The sequence below is a fragment of the Sinocyclocheilus grahami genome, unplaced genomic scaffold (assembly GCF_001515645.1).
Source record: "Sinocyclocheilus grahami isolate Dianchi unplaced genomic scaffold, SAMN03320097.WGS_v1.1 scaffold89.1, whole genome shotgun sequence".
Classification (NCBI taxonomy): Eukaryota; Metazoa; Chordata; class Actinopteri; order Cypriniformes; family Cyprinidae; genus Sinocyclocheilus; species Sinocyclocheilus grahami.
Window position 1 is genome coordinate 1,209,506 of NW_015505268.1, and position 18,919 is coordinate 1,228,424.

At 37.7% G+C, this 18,919-nt stretch overlaps 1 protein-coding gene across 1 annotated transcript in view; it reads left to right on the forward strand.

Moving 5' to 3' along the window:
• Nucleotides 1-18,919, forward strand: part of LOC107587108 (disintegrin and metalloproteinase domain-containing protein 19-like) — a 34,004-nt gene that overhangs the window by 4,442 nt on the left and 10,643 nt on the right. Inside the window, exons 4-7 of the mRNA XM_016274752.1 lie at nucleotides 12,918-12,996; nucleotides 13,368-13,444; nucleotides 14,936-15,140; nucleotides 17,837-17,902. Of these exons, the coding sequence (XP_016130238.1) occupies nucleotides 12,918-12,996; nucleotides 13,368-13,444; nucleotides 14,936-15,140; nucleotides 17,837-17,902 (427 nt within the window). The remainder of the gene's footprint in view (nucleotides 1-12,917; nucleotides 12,997-13,367; nucleotides 13,445-14,935; nucleotides 15,141-17,836; nucleotides 17,903-18,919) is intronic.

Genomic DNA, 18,919 nt, shown 5'->3' on the forward strand with positions numbered 1-18,919 from the left:
GATCCTGGAACTCTTGCAAGTTCATTCAGGTGCATTTTATTTGTTTTATTTGTGCTCTTCGAGAGCGAAGCGGCCATTTTAGGTTTCACTTGGCCTCAACGCACACCAGCGACGTTTCAGGCCTGCTACGGTGTGTGTGTGTGTGTGTGTATAAGTGAGTGAGTGTGGTGGGCCCACATTAAGCTATTTTTCTATTTTTGAACCATATAGTGGTTCAATACTCTGACTCATTGAAAGTATGTCAGTAAAGGGTTACATTGGTATTTCTAACTAAATCTAAAGTTTGTTTACTTGCTGTATTTATATTTTAAGTTTTCCAAAGGACACTGATATATTGGTTTACACTGATTGGTGACCAATTTGGCTCGTCCGGGATCGATTCCTGCTGTTATACTGCTTAAAAGTCAGTGCAAAGAGAATATTCTGCTGCAGGAAAGCTGGTGTTCATGTGAGTCGGGAGAAAATGGATGCTGATGATTCTGTCTTACAAACTAAACTGGATGAATGGTGTCAGAAAGCAATAGTTGATCAGAAACATGCAGTGTTACTGTTGGAAGTGCCTGCAGATTTGGAGGTGGCACAAATTGAGCAAACGGTCCAAGCAGTCAAAGCTTTGGGAAGAGTGAGAGTCAGGGATTATAAAGAAGGGCCAACACCAGGGCTTATACTTGTGCTGTGTGAGTGCAAAGAAGTGGTTGATCCTTCTCGCCTACCTGTAGAAGTAATACCTGAAGGAGGTGGGAAGCCGTGGAAAATGGTTGCAGCAAAAGAGTGGAGTCACCGCCTGCTGGGTTTGCTGAGAAACTATCAAAGCTGTTAGTACAGGAAGGAAAGTATGTCTCTGATCTTCAAGCTATGTTCTCTTCACCCAGTTCCAATGCAGGGTCTCCAGAAGCAATAATCCGTGCGGTGGGTGAGCTGCTGGAAAAGACTTCGAAACCTGTTAGTGATGGAAGTGCATACCGACGCTTGAGAACCTTTTCAGGTACTGTTCCTACTCCAACAGGGGAAGAAGCCTTGGAGACCTGGATGGATCAAGCCAGAATGATGGTCGTGGAGTGTGAATGCTCAGAGAAAGAGAAGCGTCGACGTATCATTGAAAGCCTAAAGGGTTCAGCCCTGGATGTTGTGAAGGCTATCAGATTTGCTAATCCAGATACAACTTCCCTTCAGTATCTGGAGGCTTTGGAGGGTGCTTTTGGAACTCCTGAATCAGGAGAAGATTTATATTTTGCTTTCAGGTTGTTGAGGCAGAATCCTGATGAAGCACTTTCTGATTTCTTGAAGAGAATGGAAAAATCTTTGACAAGGGTAGCACAAAAAAGTGGGTTGCCTGGGAACAATGTCGACAGAACAAGAATTGAGCAGCTAATTCGAGGAGCTGTTGAATCTGACTTGTTGTTGCTTCAGTTGCGATTGAGAGAGAGACGAGAGAATCCACCTACTTTTTTAGCTCTCTTGAATGAGATCAGGGAGGCTGAAGAAAGTGAAGCTGCCAGACATAGTCTGGGTTCCACTGCAAAACCCATCCCTAGACCACGACAGAAACTAGCTGGTTTGGCTGCAGTGAGAGAACTGAAGGCTGAGATTCAAGAGCTGCGGACAAAAGTAACAGAAGGTCCTTCTAAAGTACCTGTGTCGTAGGTGATGTGGGAGTCAAAGCCTGTACCAAGTAGGAGAGGAGGAGACACACCAGCAGACCTGAAAGTACACTCACTAAGGAGGCAGATACAAAGACTAGAAGAGCAGCTGGTTTCACTGAGTGTCAGACAGTCGTCACAGTCATCAAAAGAAACACAACCACCCGAGCAGGCTGTTACATCTGTGAAACCCAGACTTGAAATGACTAAAGAAGATTACTTCTGTTACAAATGTGGGGAAGATGGCCACATCGCTCCCAGGTGCAAAGCTACTGAGAATTACAGCCTGGTGATACAGAAGCTTGTGCGATCATTACGAAAGGCCAAAAGTGAAAGGATGGATCAGAGTGGTAAACACACTGGGGATAAAGCCAGTTTCTCCCGGAAAAGCCAGACGGTTATGGTTGGGAAAAGTAGCCTTCCTGCAGGGTTGGTGGGTCCAGCTCTGACAATTGCTATGAAGATCAATGGTCAGCCCTGTGAAGCCTTATTAGATAGTGGATCTCAGGTCACTATCATCTTTGAGTCATGGTACTCTAAAAATCTGTCATCTGTACCCATTCAGCCTCTTTCTGGCCTATCTATTTGGGGTCTTAGTGCAGCCAGTTTCTGTTACAGATGTGGGGAAGATGGCCACATCGCTCCCAGGTGCAAAGCTACTGAGAATTACAGCCTGGTGATACAGAAGCTTGTGCGATCATTACGAAAGGCCAAAAGTGAAAGGATGGATCAGAATGGTAAACACACTGGGGATAAAGCCAGTTTCTCCCGGAAAAGCCAGACGATTGTGGTTGGGAAAAGTAGCCTTCCTGCAGGGTTGGTGGGTCCAGCTCTGACAATTGCTATGAAGATCAATAGTCAGCCCTGTGAAGCCTTATTAGATAGTGGATCTCAGGTCACTATCATCTTTGAGTCATGGTACTCTAAAAATCTGTCATCAGTACCCATTCAGCCTCTTTCTGGCCTATCTATTTGGGGTCTTAGTGCAGCCAGTTACCCATACAAAGGTTATGTCTTGGTAGATGTTTCCTTTCCAGCTTCTGTCATGGGTGTGGAAGAAACAGTTTCCATCCTTGCACTGGTTTGTCCTGAACCCGAGGGCCCTGAACAAGTGCTGGTAATCATTGGAACAAATGCAAGCTTTTTCCAACGTTTGATTGGACTTGATACAGCTGGTCCTCAGACAGATGTAGCACATGCCTTAAGAATTCAACTTCACAATGCAGAAATAATATCATCTACAAAACTTGTGAAGGAGAAAGCTGTTGACATACCCATTGGAGAAGTGAAGTGGGCCGGGCCAGATACTTGCGTCATACCATCAAGAGGAGAAATGTGTGCTGTTTGTACAGTTGAGTCACAACAACCATTGGAGAAGGAAATTTTCATGGTAGAATCCCCCTCAGATGATAATATCATACTCACCAACTGGAGTTCTTGGCACTGAAGTGGGCGGTAGTAGATACATTTCATGACTATCTTTATGGAGTGAAGAACTGACAATAATCCGCTCACATATGTCCTTACCACAGCTAAGCTTAATGCAACAGGACATCGTTGGCTGGCGGCATTGGCCACGTATGATTTCAGTCTCCAAGGAGTTTGCCGACCGATCACCGCCTCATGTGGACTGATCTGATTTGCAAGAGTTCCAGGATCTGATCCTGGAACTCTTGCAAGTTCATTCAGGTGCATTTTGTTTGTTTTATTTGTGCTCTTCGAGAGCGAAGCAGCCATTTTAGGTTTCACTTGGCCTCAACGCACACCAGCGACGTTTCGGGCCTGCTACGGTGTGTGTGTGTGTGTGTAAGTGAGTGAGTGTGGTGGGCCCACATTAAGCTATTTTTCTATTTTTGAACCATATAGTGGTTCAATACTCTGACTCGTTGAAAGTATGTCAATAAAGGGTTACATTGGTATTTCTAACTAAATCTAAAGTTTGTTTACTTGCTGTATTTATATTTTAAGTTTTCCAAAGGACACTGATATATTGGTTTACACTGATTGGTGACCAATTTGTACTTCCAAAGGGAAAAGAACTGAGGTTTAATTTGGAAGAGTGATTCAGTGAAAAAACTCATATTTTGATATTTGTGTAAAAGTTTAACCCTTGAAGTGTGTTGTTGTGGAAAGGGGAAAAAGTCAAAGCAAGCACTGTATTTGAAGATAAAAGCTTATTTATAAGTTGAGAGAACAGATTTCGATTAATCTTTGATTCCTTTTGTCTTAAATAAATTCATTGTATATTTCTGCTACATAGCGTGTCATTTTAAAAAGAACTGATATGTAGATATATTTTTGGAAAGCCATTTACAGAGGTCAGTGTTGCACTTTGTAAGAAGTAGTATAAAAACAGGGTCACATTTTGATTTTAAGTAAAATCACGTCGAGAGACACAATTAAACGAATCTGGGTTCTAGCGTCAACAATTCCAAAGTGTGGATACACCTAGGACTGAAGGGGGCGCTACACTTATTTCAGACATTTAACCAAAAACCCATCAACAAGGACAATGGAACCTGAAATAACTGGGTGATTCTCACGAAATCTTGGTTTTAAAAATTTCAAGCATGCAAATTAAAAAAATGCTTAAATTAACCTTTTTTTCCCAAGCATGGAAAGCATGACATTATCAAAATGTCTCATACAGTAACATTGGGGGGGGACTTATGTACACATGATCGTATAGTATAGACTTGATGCTTTCTCTCTCTCTGTGTGTGTGTGTGTGTGTGTGTGTGTGTGTTCTATACACTGCGGTAATGAGAATTTCAGCAGAAAATGCAGTAAAATAGAAAAATAATTAATTCTCAAGTTGAAATTACACATTGTGCAAGGTAGAGAACAGTATTGTCTTTATTCTGATGCTTTTTTATATTACTAAATTACATGTTTTATATTTAAAATCATTAGTGCCGTGGTGTTTTAATGGTTTCGTGAGAATCACCCAACTAATTTCCAAGTTATACGTCATGCTTGCAGCACTTTATTTGAGTAGCACTGATATGATATATTTCTACTTTTGGTGTCTCTGCAGAGCTATTTTTCTATGCCGAGGGTTTGAGTACTAGTATGATTTTCTTTCATGTGGACTGTTTGTCAATTAAGGTTGTTGCAAAATCAATGCAGTGTTAGCTATACCACACTCATTCCCGTATTCATATCCAAGCACTGAATATTAATACAAGCTGGGTTTCATTTTCTCTTGTGGATAATTTTATCATTTGATCATTTGTGCGACAAGATAAAAGCAAGGGAAAGGGTTTTAAAGATATCCATCTCTGTACAAATGATCGGGTTAATACTAATTGGGGTCAAGTTTCTCATTAATTAGACATATTTTTCTGTCTTTGGTGTTTTACTATGAGTCATTCCTCTGAAAGCCTGTGAACTAGTGTGTATCCCTCTGTTTAGCCTTTTAACCTCCATCTACACCCATGGGTCACTCAGTGGGAAAAACAATCCATGCTAATTAGGTTTCTTGACAGATGATTTTGAGTGCAGGAAATTATACCAGAAATTTCATCTTCTCTCACATTAAACTGCAACTGAGGTCTCATTTATACACAATTACATATTGAACTGATAAATCTTTAACATTTAAAGCCAGTTTGCTTGGTTGACTGTTTTTGTTTATATGCACATTAACTTTTAGTACTTTCAGCTAACATTTTATACGAAATACACTCCATAATCAAGTGCAATCCATGTTAGAATGCTGGTATATAATGCTTTCTTAACAAGTTTCTTAGCTTTTTTAGGATTTTGTTGCTGCAGTATAGTTGATTCTGGGGAATGTTTGGCTGTGTCAGCGATGTAAATGTTAAACATTTTCTGCAACATTAGTATGAATCTCTGTGCTTTCTGCCTTCTTGTTTAATCGTATGTCTTATTTGCTCCATTTAAAAGTGCTCATGCATAGAATATTAAAAAGCAGCTGTGAATCTCCAGGCATCTGTAGTCAGTGGCCATCATCCAGGATAGATCCATCACAGTCTGAAGGAAAAAGCTTTTGTGTGTGTGTGTGTGTGCTGGCGGAGTATTCAGGCTTTTATTCTAATGAATGTTTGCCCTCATGGACCCAGAGGAGGTGATTGGGTTTAGATCCAGGCAGGGCACTGCTGATTCAGTTTTTCTGAGGGTGGCAAGTCTGGGCTAGTATGACTTGAAGGTCAGTCGAGAGATGTTATTCAGGGCTCAAGTTTTCCGAAGCAGTGAACCTCAAACTAGAGTCCTCGTTCTCTTTTGCACCCATATACATTAGGATAATTCATGACAGACTTTAGACAGTGTCTGCTGACTTGCCCAGTACAGTTTCTTTCACTCTATCTCTCTTGTATTTCTGTCTGTTTTCTCTCTCCATAGGGCTGACAGATCTCAGAGGATACATTAGTCTCGGTGTCCTCCCTAATAGTTTCTGTCTAAATGCTTGCTTGTGACATCAGAATGATACATAATCAGGGGATTGTTAGGTCACTAGTGGTTATTTATTTAAAGTCACCCTGAAATGTCATTCACAACCATTTTGCTTTTATAGTGCATCATATTTTGGAATCAAATAGAAATTAGTTAGAGCAGGACTTGGGTTTACCATCTGGAGTTGATTCAGTCAGGCGGTTGGTGTATTGACTTTTTTGATGAAATATTACAAAGACTAACATTTGTGCACCAACAAATCATTCACAATAAGTCCAGGAATGTGCATTAGCCCTGTAAAGCTTGAAATAATAGTCAGGAAAACCAAGTTTTTTTAAACTTTTAGGCAAAATATTAAAGAAAAGGGTTTGCATATGTGTTTTTTTGTTGAGTGTCATATTTGATACATCAGGCTTTTACTAAACATATCATGAAATGCAATATAATGATGATTGAGAGATGAACATTAATAAATCTTCTTCAAAATACTGATGACCCATATTTAATGTTCATTAACTATCAGATACTCAAATTTTAACATGATTTTTTTTTAATGATGTATGGATAATGAAGTAAACCTAAGTTATTTCAGGCTAGTAAATGTTCATCTTGAAATATAACTAACAAAAGTAATTTAGGTTTACTTCATAAAAATCGGTATGGATATCACAGCAAAAAAATACACGTTACCATGACCTTTTACTTGCTAAAAAAGTATAAACTATCAATCAGACAACAGAACGTTTTGCCTCCGAAATTTGTGTATATGAGTAAATATGATGCAGTCTTTATAGGGTTAATATGTTCAATACTGATTTTATGTTGAGTTTAATGTGTGCGTTCTGCATTCTGTTGCTTTTGTGTATTTTCTGAAACATGCATTGGCTCATTTGACTTTCAGATGACCCCTCTGGGAGGCTGACTGGCTGTCAGTTAGAGGGCAAAGCGCTCAGACAGGCTTTTAGGCTTGCATACGCTCTTGCAAAGGGCAATAAAAGCCCCTCCATCACAGTGATGGCCAAGGCAATGCCCTCAATTACATCATCCTCCCCTCCAGCCCGTCCTCTCTCCTCTTTTTGCCCTTTCCAATCATTCTCTGTCTGTTTGTGATGTCCCTATTTCATCTTTCTCTCTCCCTCCTTCCTCGCCCTCCTTCTAGAATGATGTCATTTGATATGAGGAGAAAATGTGGCCCACTGACCCTTGAGACGCAGCTCGTCTATACTGAAATGAGCTCTTTGTTTCAGCTGCTGCCAGACGGCCGTGTCTCAAACACACAGCTCTTCATCACTGCATCTGTCTGGTCCCGCGCCAACCCTTTTAGTGCTCCGAGGGTCGAAAATCATTCCTATCCATTTTGCATCTCTGTGTTGTAATATTTGAATATTCTTTTTCTATATTATACAGAGGGAGGGAGGAAGAAAGATGATTTATTATCATTTTAAATGTAAATTTTATTTGCAGCAAACTTGAGCTAAGGAATTTGACAAAAAGCTAATTTGCATGCAATCCCGTTCAATTTTGACCAAGAGTTTACAGAACACTATACTTTTCTAAGGGCCTTTATTCTTCTCAAATCGAACAGTTTATTGAACCTTTAGACAAAATCTAGGAAACAATAATAAAGATAATAATAATAATAACATTTATATGTTTTTGTTGAGTATCATATTTGATACATCAGGCTGTTTTGGCTCACATAGTGTGATATAGGAGAATATGGAGCTCATAACTCAAAACACCTCAATTTTATTCAGAGGCTTAAAATGATCAAAAACATTCAAGTTAGTGCAGTTTCTGATATTTATGAGGCAGAAAATTAAGATGAATTTCTGATAGCTTGTATATCAGTGAGATCTTTATAACAGCAGACCACTTACATAAAATGCATATAAATATCAGTTGTCACTCTCACTCAGTAATATGTCTTAAGATAATATTTAAATGCTTAGTTTTATGATCAATGCTGTGTAGTGTTTATTGTGTGGGCAAAACATAATGCAATGCAATATAATATTGTTTGAGAGATGTTAAATTAACGTTGCTTAAAAGCCTGATGTATCATTTTTGATACTCACTTTTTGTGACCTGTTTTTTTTTTTTTTTCAAAAATTGATGGAATATGAAAACAATATGGATAATCAAGTAACCCTAAGTTGGTTTGAGTCCACTTAGTGTTCATCTTTAAATATTACTAACAATATAAAATATATTCTTATATTTACTTTATAAAAATAAAGATTTCACAACAAAAAGACAGTATGCTAAATAAAGCCCTTTGTAATAGAGACAAAAAAAATTGTAATACAGATGGGAAATAAAATTTAATGTCCAAATATTAATGGGTGGTCACGACCATCAGCGAGTTAAGAAAACAGTTTTTCGAGGGCTCCTTGTACAGTTAGTCTAGTTAGTTTGGACCACACTCAAACTCTCTACAGGGTCTAATTTTGCCAGCGGTTGTTTTATAGGTGTCTATTGTAAGTGTTTGTTATCGCGTAGCTAAAACAACTGCCAGGGCGCCACTTAAAATTTCTGTTAATCGCCCACCTGGTAGGCGCAACATTCTTTTTTCTGTCAGTAAAATTCCTCCTGTCGCTTTCTCACTCACTCTGTTTTTCCAGAGCTTAAGGGACTATAGCGTCATGCTCAGCCAGAGTCAGTTTATTGTTAATTTATGAGTCTTCTTGTTGGCCCAGGGGCTGTTTATGGCTGGGCTCAATATAGCATCACATTTTGGGTCACTGGGTGGCAGTGTGGCAGATTAAGTGCAAGCCTTGTTTTAGTTCCCTCTTACTGCTCAGCAGAGGGTTGGATCAACAGGCATGCATTGTTTGAGAGGGTATTAGATACACTCAAGAACCCTTTTGGCCTACTACCCCATATTTTGTCTTGAGTGCTTTTCCACACTCTTTGATTGTATTTGGAAGCAGAATGACCTTGTTGGTGTTCGCTGTCAAATGAAAAATTCTGACATAGCAAATTATACACCTTTATTTGTCCATCAAAAACTGACTTGGGCCTCCAGTAGATGTTGTTGTCTGTTAAAAAGGTGGTCAGTGCACACTTAAGCAAAATGAAGACTGTTGATTAAATGTCACCCTCTTAAGTTCCTATGCTTAATTAGATGTCAGTGCTAATGCATTTGATTACAGGGTGAAACATTTCATGCATAAGTGTCTTGATTCTTATTGTTGAATTGGTGGAATATCTGTCAGCTTTGCTCTCAAGCCTAAGGAGCTCATGCTTGCATGTATTATGCATATGTTTGCATATATTATGTTAATCATTTAGTATGTTAGTATTAAAATTGGGTCTGTTTCCTCTCATACTCTGGCCAAAAATGAAAATTCTCTTATCATTTACTTACCTGTCCCAGATGTATATGGCTTTCTTTCTTCAGATAAACACAAACAAAGATTTGTAGAAAAATAATCCATCTCTGTGAGTTCATATAATGCAAGTGTACAGGAAGTTGAGGCTTCAAAAACCACACAAAGTGAACACAACGGTAATCCTAGTTGATAAATCAATGTCTTTTTTTTTTAGACTTAACCGAGGGAAAAAATGTCTATCAGAAAAACACACTGGTCAAGCTAAGACTAGGATAACATCATAATACTGACCAAATATTCTGTTAACTGACCAAATATTATTTTAAACTAATGAAAGCTAATGCTAGGAAGGGAAAATATGGTAGCAGAAGATTAACATTCAGGAATAATTTCAAAAGATATATAAAAATGTATTTTAAAAAAAGTAACAAATATTTTAATGTTCTGTATATATTGATACAACAGTCAGTGTGGCCATGTTATTTACAATGATTTAAAATGAAGAAAAGAGAGGAATATTTATGGCTAATACTAATACTTGTCATTTCTAGAAAGTCATGTGATTGAGGTCATATTCTTAAAGTCACCATGAAATCAAAATGGAAAATTCTTATTTTTTAATGGAATAATGTAGTGTTTATTATTAATAATTTATCCGTGCACTTCATAATTTTTTTTAAATAAATTTTGCCCTCGTAATCTTTAATCAAAAATGTTAACCTCCCCTCCCCCTCAAAATGACTTATCTTCTCTTTCGGTCACGAGCTATGGCGCAAGGGGCGGAGCTAGTGACGTGAGGGGTAAACGCTAGGATAAACGTCAGGGGGAAAAGCTGTAGCTGAAGCTTCAATTTATAGCACTGACACCAGTCATGAGGGAGTACGTTACCCCTAAACATTGAAAAGATATTAGGATATTACGACAACATTACTCTTAGGACATCGCAAACTAATTTTTTTCACGAATATGACTTAAAGGAGTCATATGATGCTGCTAAAAAGAACAGTATTTTGTGTATTTGGTGTAATGAAATGTGTTTATGCGGTTTAAGGTTCAAAAAACACATTACTTTCCACATACTGTACATTATTGTTTCTCCTCTATGCCCCGCCTTTCTGAAATGCATCGATTTTTACAAAGCTCATCGGTCTGAAAAAGTGAGGTTTGCTGTGATTGGCCAGCTATCCAGTGCGTTGTGATTGGCCAAATACCTCAAGCGTGAGACGGAAATGTTACGCCCCTTGCCACATTGTGATGATGCCCTGTCCACAGTAGCGAAGAAAAGACAATCGCAACTTCCGTTTCATGCTGACTTTAAGATTTTAAAGGACAAGTCATACCAATGTATTAGGGTAAACTAGAGAGACAAACAAATGTAATGGTTTTACACATAAAAAATATGTATCATAGTAAAAATGTATCTTATGTCAAGAAGCACATGTAATATACTAATACTTAAAATTACTCATTTAGAAATATATATGCAACCATTATTTAAAAGTGAAGTTGAGAAAACATATGGGTCAAGTTCTTCAAAAACTATTATTGTTTTATATGAACTATTGTTTTTATTTATTCAGGTACAAACTATATGAATTTGTGTTTATTGTGTACATATATGCATGACCAGTGTAAAAAAAAACACCCTAACAAACACTCATGGCAGCAAAATTTGTACTGATGTTTCTTAAGAAAAAAATCTAGTTGAATTGTATGTAACTGTAAAAACCTGATAATGTTCAAATCACTACTGACATAGCTTCTATCCAGAATTGCCTTCATATTAGCATTAGGGGAATTAAACTGTTAATATGCAAGTTGATGCTGTGACATATGATTATACGACCTTAAAGGACCCTGTGTGATCGTATTTCTACTTGTGGCATTATTTTAAAGACCCAGTGTATATCAGAAGGGTGTATGACTGGTATGTCTCTGAGGGCCTCTTTGCACTCGCGTCCATGACACTTTTTCTCCCTGGCAGAGATCCAGGGTCCTGCAGACTTGTGCTGCCTGGTGGGTGTTCCTGCGTGGGGGTGATGGAGGTTGTGGCCCAGTAGGTCTGGACTGTGTCCAGCAAGTGTTGTTGGGCCAACTAATTTAAACAAAGAGGGACAGATGCTTGAGATGTACAGTGGGTACGGAAAGTATTCAGACCCCCTTAAATTTTTCACTCTGTTATATTGCAGCCATTTGCTAAAATCATTTAAGTTTTTTTTTTCCTCATTAATGTACACACAGCACCCCATATTGACAGAAAAACTCAGAATTGTTGACAGTGTGAGAGACCGAATGAGACCACAATGTGTGGCTAGGTTTAGATAGACTCATTAGCAAGTCATATTGTCACATCAAATGTATTTTTAGTGGTAGTCTGTTTCAGTTCCTATTTTGTTGGTGTACTACATCAGTGGCTCCCAACCCTGGTCCTGGAGGCACCCCAACACTGCACATTTTGCATGTCTCCTTTCTCTGACACACCAATTTCAGGTCTTGAAGTCTCTACTAATGAGCTGATGACCTGAATCAGGTGTGTTTGTTTAAGGAGACATGCAAAACGTGCAGTGTTGGGGTGCCTCCAGGACCAGGGTTGGGAACCACTGTACTACATAATGCATCATTTCTCTTTTTTTAAATAAAGGTTAAAACAAGGTGGTACAAACAATGTGGCATGTAAACTGGCTGTCTTTGTTGTAAATAAATGTTGATTATTATTAGATTTTTACACTTACCATTTACTAGTTTTACTTTCCTGAGAAGGAAAATATTTAATTTAGCCTTGTTAAACCAATAAAACAGAATAAAAAAATATATACATATTAAAATAATTACTCGTCATTAATTTCATGAATTTTTCCAAATAAAATAGTGTAATGTGTGCCGTTTTGTTGTGACAATATTAAAAAAGTGACTTTAAGGGTATTAATAATATTGCTAAATAATATCCAGTATCATGTTAAAATGGACATATCTGTTACTGGTGTCAATTTTTATTTCAGATGTGGGGGTACAGAACAAGAAAATCATCATAATCATAATTAGTACTATGTCTTCAAAGTATATATATAAGACAAGATCTGAGTGTTATTTCCAGTCATTGTGAAAATTGTTTGTTAGTCTTGTTAGGGGAAATTAAATATTTAGGGCCAGTTTAGCACTTAGTGGTCTTGTTTCAACCTTTGAGGAGAAAGAAGAGTATATAAGTACAATAAACAGACTGTAAGCACATTTACTGAGTATCTCTGATTCTCAAAGCATTCAGCCACTTTAGATGAATCTTTAATGAGCTCAAGGACATTAAAGGAAAGAGAACTCACACTGTCACCCATATTCTGTGTAGAAATCCTTTGAAATAAAACCAGCAAGTCCTCTCAGTTTCTTCTCTTTGAATAACCTGAGTCACGTTGGAAGTGTTTATGTTATTCCTTTATGGACGTGATGGAAGTTTTCTGGTTATATTCCAGCTGTGTGCTGATTAAATGTATAACTGAACGATTTTGTCTTTTTTTGTATGTTCTTCTCCAAGGGAGCTGTTCTCCTCTGAATATCAGGAAATATGGTACAATCCGAATGGAGACCGTCAGTTATCCAGGCCTTCCAACAGGGTGAGTGCAGGAGCCGTTCCACAATCTTTCACTTCTAAATTACACATGAATAGCTCATATTGTCATGGTAATCTTATGATAAACTGTGTTGTCACAGTAAGCTAATAGGCTCTAAATCACTACAGAAACAAGTCATTTGTTTTGCTTTGCCTTTATCAGTGTTTAAAATGATTCCGTATGTGTGATGTTAATGTTGTGACAGTAATTCCAGATTAGATAAAGCAGTATGAAATCCATTACGCATGATCACAATTTATTTCCCCTGATGTTAGGTATAGGAGATGTATGTATGTGTGTGTATATATATATATATATATATATATATACTGTACCTAATGTATATAATATATATAGTGTTGTTTTGGTTCCAGGATCACTGTTATTATCATGGGTCAGTCAAAGGGATCCAGGGGTCAAGTTTGGTCATCAGCACCTGTGCTGGACTCAGGTAAGAACCACAGCAGATCTGCATACTATACATGATGCATATTGTGTGAAAAAATGTTTTTTTATTTTATTATTATTGTATTGCATGTTCTATAGCTCAAAGTAATTATTTATAGTGACAACAGGATTTCAATCAAGTAATTAAAAAAAAAAAAGTTTTAAAATGATTTATGCAGTTCCTCGTAGTGCCACTAGTGGTTCAGAAATTACACATTCGAAATGTAACCGGGTAAAATCATGAGCTTCTTTGAGCTATAGCTTCATTTTCTGATTTATACATGATACCTTTCAGAAGAAAACAGTCTCCTAAAAACACACTGCATGTATTTCTACTTCATTTTATATTTTATTTATATTTACTGCATTTATTTTTATTTTATTTCGATTTTCTTTTCTTTTGCTTGTCAGATTTATATCTTATAATGTTATTTTGCATTATCATGCAGAACTGTCTCCTGTTTAGTAATTGGGACTTTCACAAACCATTTTAGTTCTATTTCCTAAGCTGTCAGACTCTAAAAACTTCAGTATTAGTGCTATGACTTTATATCATGAGGACATGTTTTCGTTGTGCAAAAGTTCTAGTTTATTAGCCCGGAAGTGAGTTCAGCAAGTTTACTGTAGTAGCATGGCCGGGTCTCCGGGTTTCTGAGTGGGCCGAGGGTAGATGCATAGAGTCCTGTTGAGCGCTTCGATGCCTTCAGAGACTCAAACAGGAGAAGAACAGACATGCATTGACTGATCCAAATAGATCGATGAATATTTAAGCCAGCACAGCTTGAGTGAGTGAGGTTTGACTGGAGAAGGGGAAAACTAGAGCATTTTATAGTGTATACACACACCCTTCCAGATGATTTTTACAGCTGCGGTGTATGATTCCACTAAATGAGAACAATGAAAGCATTTTTGTCGATGTTTATGTATCATGGACGTGTCAACATATCTTAGCATGTTTTAGTTGACATTCGAGAATCTTGTTAATGTCATTGAGCATTCTGGAACTTTGCAAAATACTCATTCCTACAGAAAGTAGCAAGTTGTAACATTTATAGACAATTATCATTTCCATGAATCTTAATCATATTTGTTTTGGCTTCTTTTTATGGTTCTTATTGTTTTGCATTTCTGCAGTGGAAGCATTTTTATTGATAGTTGGCCATCACTGCACATCTGTGAAGGATTGTGTGTGTAACTATGCTTGTGTTTGGGGAAAGCTGGGGTATCCAGGAAGCAAGGAAATCTGTTTTTGCTTAAATAACCCAGTTCAGCATAAACACAAGTTGGCTATCAATTCAGTTTTATTCCCTCCCTTCTTTCTTCACCCTCCCATCCGGGATAAAGATAATTTTGTGTGGTGAAGCATACTCTGCTTCCCGTGCAAAACCCTGATGGGTGGTTTCCATCCTGTCAGCCTGTTTAATTGTCCCCTTTGTCATTTAATCTCAATGTTTAAACATCCTCGTGATTGACATGTTGTCTTCTCAATCCCCAGGGGCATGATAACAGTCAATAACAGCGTGAGCTACATGATCGAACCGCTAGCTAACCAAACACACTCTCAGGGACATGTCGTTTTCAACGCTCAGAGTCTGAAACTGCCAGTGGGCACCTGCGGACACTACCATGGAGAGGGGAATCACTCGGAAAGCCTTCAAGAGCTGATTGATGTCATGGCAAAGCCTCAGCAGACCAATAGGGTGAGATCATGGGTAACAAGGGATTCCTGTACAATAACCCTTGAACCACAACTAGAGATCCTCTCGGATCAGTGTATGTTTTTGGTGCCCCATGGCATTTTTGAAGTGTTAGAGGCACATTTCTCATGTTTTTTGTTTTTAAATTATTATGCAATGTAAAATTAACCTAGCATAAAAAGTAGCTAGTTTTAGAAGTAACAAATCTTTATTAATAAATCCAAATCTGGATAAATATGTAAAATGTCTGTATACCACTTTTAATAATGATAAATTTGGCCTGTCCCAGGTCTTGGCCATGTATATCCAACAATTGAAATCAAAATATATTAATGTGTTCCCATACAGAAAATATAATTATGTACATTTTTTTTTTTTACTGTTTTTATTTTTTTCATATTTGTTACACTTGAATGATTCAGATTTTTATATCAAATTTTAAACAAAAACTATTTTTTATATCACACAAAGATAACCCAAGTAAATACAAAATGCAGTTTTGAAATAATGATTTAATTTATTAAGGGAAAAAAGCTATCCAAACCTACCTGGCACTACTTGAAAAAGTAATTGCCCCCTAAATCTAATAACTGGTTGTGCCACCCTTTGCAGCAACAACTGCAATCAAGCGTTTGCGATAACTGGCAATGAGTTGTTCACATCGCTGTGGAGGAATTTTGGCCCACTCTTCTTCGTCTCAGCCACATTGGAGGGTTTTCGAGCATGAATGGACTGTTTAAGGTCATGCCACATCATCTCAATCGGATTTAAGTCCGGACTTTGACTTGGCCACTCCAAAACCTTAAATTTGTTTTTCTTGAGCCATTCAGAGGTGGACTTGCTGGTGTTTTGGGGATCATTGTCCTGCTGCATAACCCAAGTGCGCTTGAGCTTGAGCTCACAAACTGACGGCCGGACATTCTCCTTCAGGATTTTCTGATAGAGAGCAGAATTCATGGTTCCATCAATTACGGCACGTTGTCCAGGTCCTGAAGCTGCAAAGCAGCCCCAGACCATCACACTACCACCACCATGTTTGACTGTTGGTATGATGTTCTTTTTATGAAATGCTGTGTTGGTTTTACGCCAGATGTAACGGGACACACACCTTCCAAAAAGTTCAACTTATGTCGCATCAGTCCACAGAATATTTGCCCAAAAGTCTTGAGGATAATCAAGATATTTTTTGGCAAATGTGAGACGAGCCTTTGTTATTTTTGGTCAGCAATGGCTTTTGCCTTGGAACTCTCCCATGGATGCCGTTTTTGCCCAGTCTCTTTCTTATTGTTGAATAGTGAACAATGACCATAATTGAGGCAAGTGAGGCCTGCAGTTCTTTCTTTCTTATTGTTTAATACTGACCAATGACCATAATTGAGTCAAGTGATGCCTTCAGTTCTTTAGATGTTGTTCTGGGTTCTTTTATGACCTCCTGGATGAGTAGTCATTGCGCTCTTGGAGTAATTTTGGTAGGCCAGCCACTCCTGGGAAGGTTCATCACTGTTCCAAATTTTCTATATTTATGGATAATGGCTCTGACCGTGGGTCTCTGGATTCCCAAAGACTTCGAAATGGCTTTATAACCCTTTCCAGACTGATACATGTCAACTATTTTGTTTCTCATCTGTTCTTGAATTTCTTTAGGTCGCGGCATGATGTGTTGCTCTTTAAGCATGCTTCACTTTGTCAGACAGGTTCTATTTAAGTGATTTCTTGATTCAACAGGTCTGGAAGTAATCAGGCCTGGGTTTGGCTAGTGAAATTTAACTCCGCTTTCTAAAATAATGTGGTTAATCACAGTTCTTTCATGATTTAACTGGAGGGGGCAATTAATTTTTCATGTAGGACCAGGTAGGTTTGGACAGCTTTTTCCCTTAATAAATGAAATCATCATTTAAAAACTGCATTTTGTATTTACTTGCATTATCTTGGTGTAATATTAAAATTAGTTTGATGATCTGAATCTTTTAAGTGAGACAAATTTGCAAAAAGACAAAAAAAAACAGGAAGGGGGCAAAAACCTTTTCACAGCACTGTGTATATATATATATATATATATATATATATATACACACACGTATATATATATATAGATTACAAATATATTTCTCTAAGCTGAGCTGTTTACATTAGTTTATATTTAAAATATATTTTGGCCAGGTATTTTTTATTTTAATATTTTTTGCCTATATTTGTTTCATGTTTATTGCTAGGTTTAGGTTATAGGAACTGTACTTTTTTGTATTTTGTCAACAGTTTTGAGAAATATTATAGCCAATGAATATAAAATTTTGTTTAACCTCCTAAAAATGACATTAAGTAGACATTTCCTGATTAAGCACCTCCTTTCACGATTTGTTAAAATAAGAAGAAAAAAAAGTTACTTTTTTTTTTAAGAGTTCAGGCCCTATTTTGTATACTATTCTTGGAAAGTACCAGATAATAAACTTGTTATTTAAAAAATGTGAAGAGCTGACTAAAGTGGTACTAAACCAAGGACACATTGTTCTTGCGTTGGCTTACATGAATAGAGTGTCTGTCCCTGTCCGAAGACACAGGATGTCCCCCAGTTTCAATTAATCATGTCTCACAGTATTTAAATTCATAAACTCAGACTTTGAGGTTGTGACTCAGCACTTCTTCTGTAATATATCAAATTAGCTTATGCTCATCCCTATCTTTTCTATCTCTTCCTGCAGGGAAGAAGGGATGTCAGCAGCAGCATGAAATACGTGGAGCTGATGGTGGTGGCCGACCATGCAGAGGTAAAATCTCTTAAAGGTGCAGTAGGACATCTTGGAAAATGCTAACTTTAGCCTGAAAGTACTGAAAGCGAACGTCCCACCCTCCCTGCAAATCGCCATCCAAAACCACGTCTCCTGAACGTATATACGCCCACAGACCAGACGACCAGAGACAACATTACTACAATACATCATATGTCATTAACCGGTGAGAAAACTTTATAGTACAGTTAGTAACAGTATTACAATACCAGGAAGGAAGATCAGGTTGTTGATGTTTGCCTGCCTTTCTCGCTAGTTGCTCTGTCTGCATAGCATACGTGAATGTTCTGTTGACATATCCTGTCTACGTGAACCGGGTGCACAGAGGTATGCAAATACATATGTTGACAGGCAGGTAGGAAAGTCAATAAAAATGCTCGGAACGAGCGTTTTGATCGGACGAAAATTTCTTGGTCCTACGCCTTCCACAGAATATATAAATACATTTAGACAACTTAACTTAATGATTGCTATCGGGATGTGAAGAGACTTTCAACCAGCATAACATAAAATGTTATAAAAAGGTATCTGCTGAAAAGCAGGGGTTTCTTGGGGAGCTTTGGGAGATGAGAGAGACTCTTGTCTTATTCACAGTGTAGATTAACTCAAACAGACGGCCAAAAGACTGCTCAACAGATTAAAAAAATATATATAGAAACACCACGTTTGAGATGTTTAATCAGTTTCAAACTGCTTCAGGTTAAAATGATTCAGACAGTTTGTTCTTCTTTTATCAGCATTTTTTGTAGGTCATATTTATCACATAAATCATCACAATTATAACCAGCTGGTTGCTTTGGATAAAACTGTCTGGTAAATAACAATGACAGTTACCTTACAGCTCTGGAGCTTCAGATCTTGTCTGTTTGTTGACTCACTCCACTGTACCTCTGCAGATAAAACTCGTTTCCTGTCATGACTCATGATAGAACCATCTCATCATCAACACCTACGTCAGTGGTTCTCAACTGGTTTGGCCTTGGGACCCACATTTTC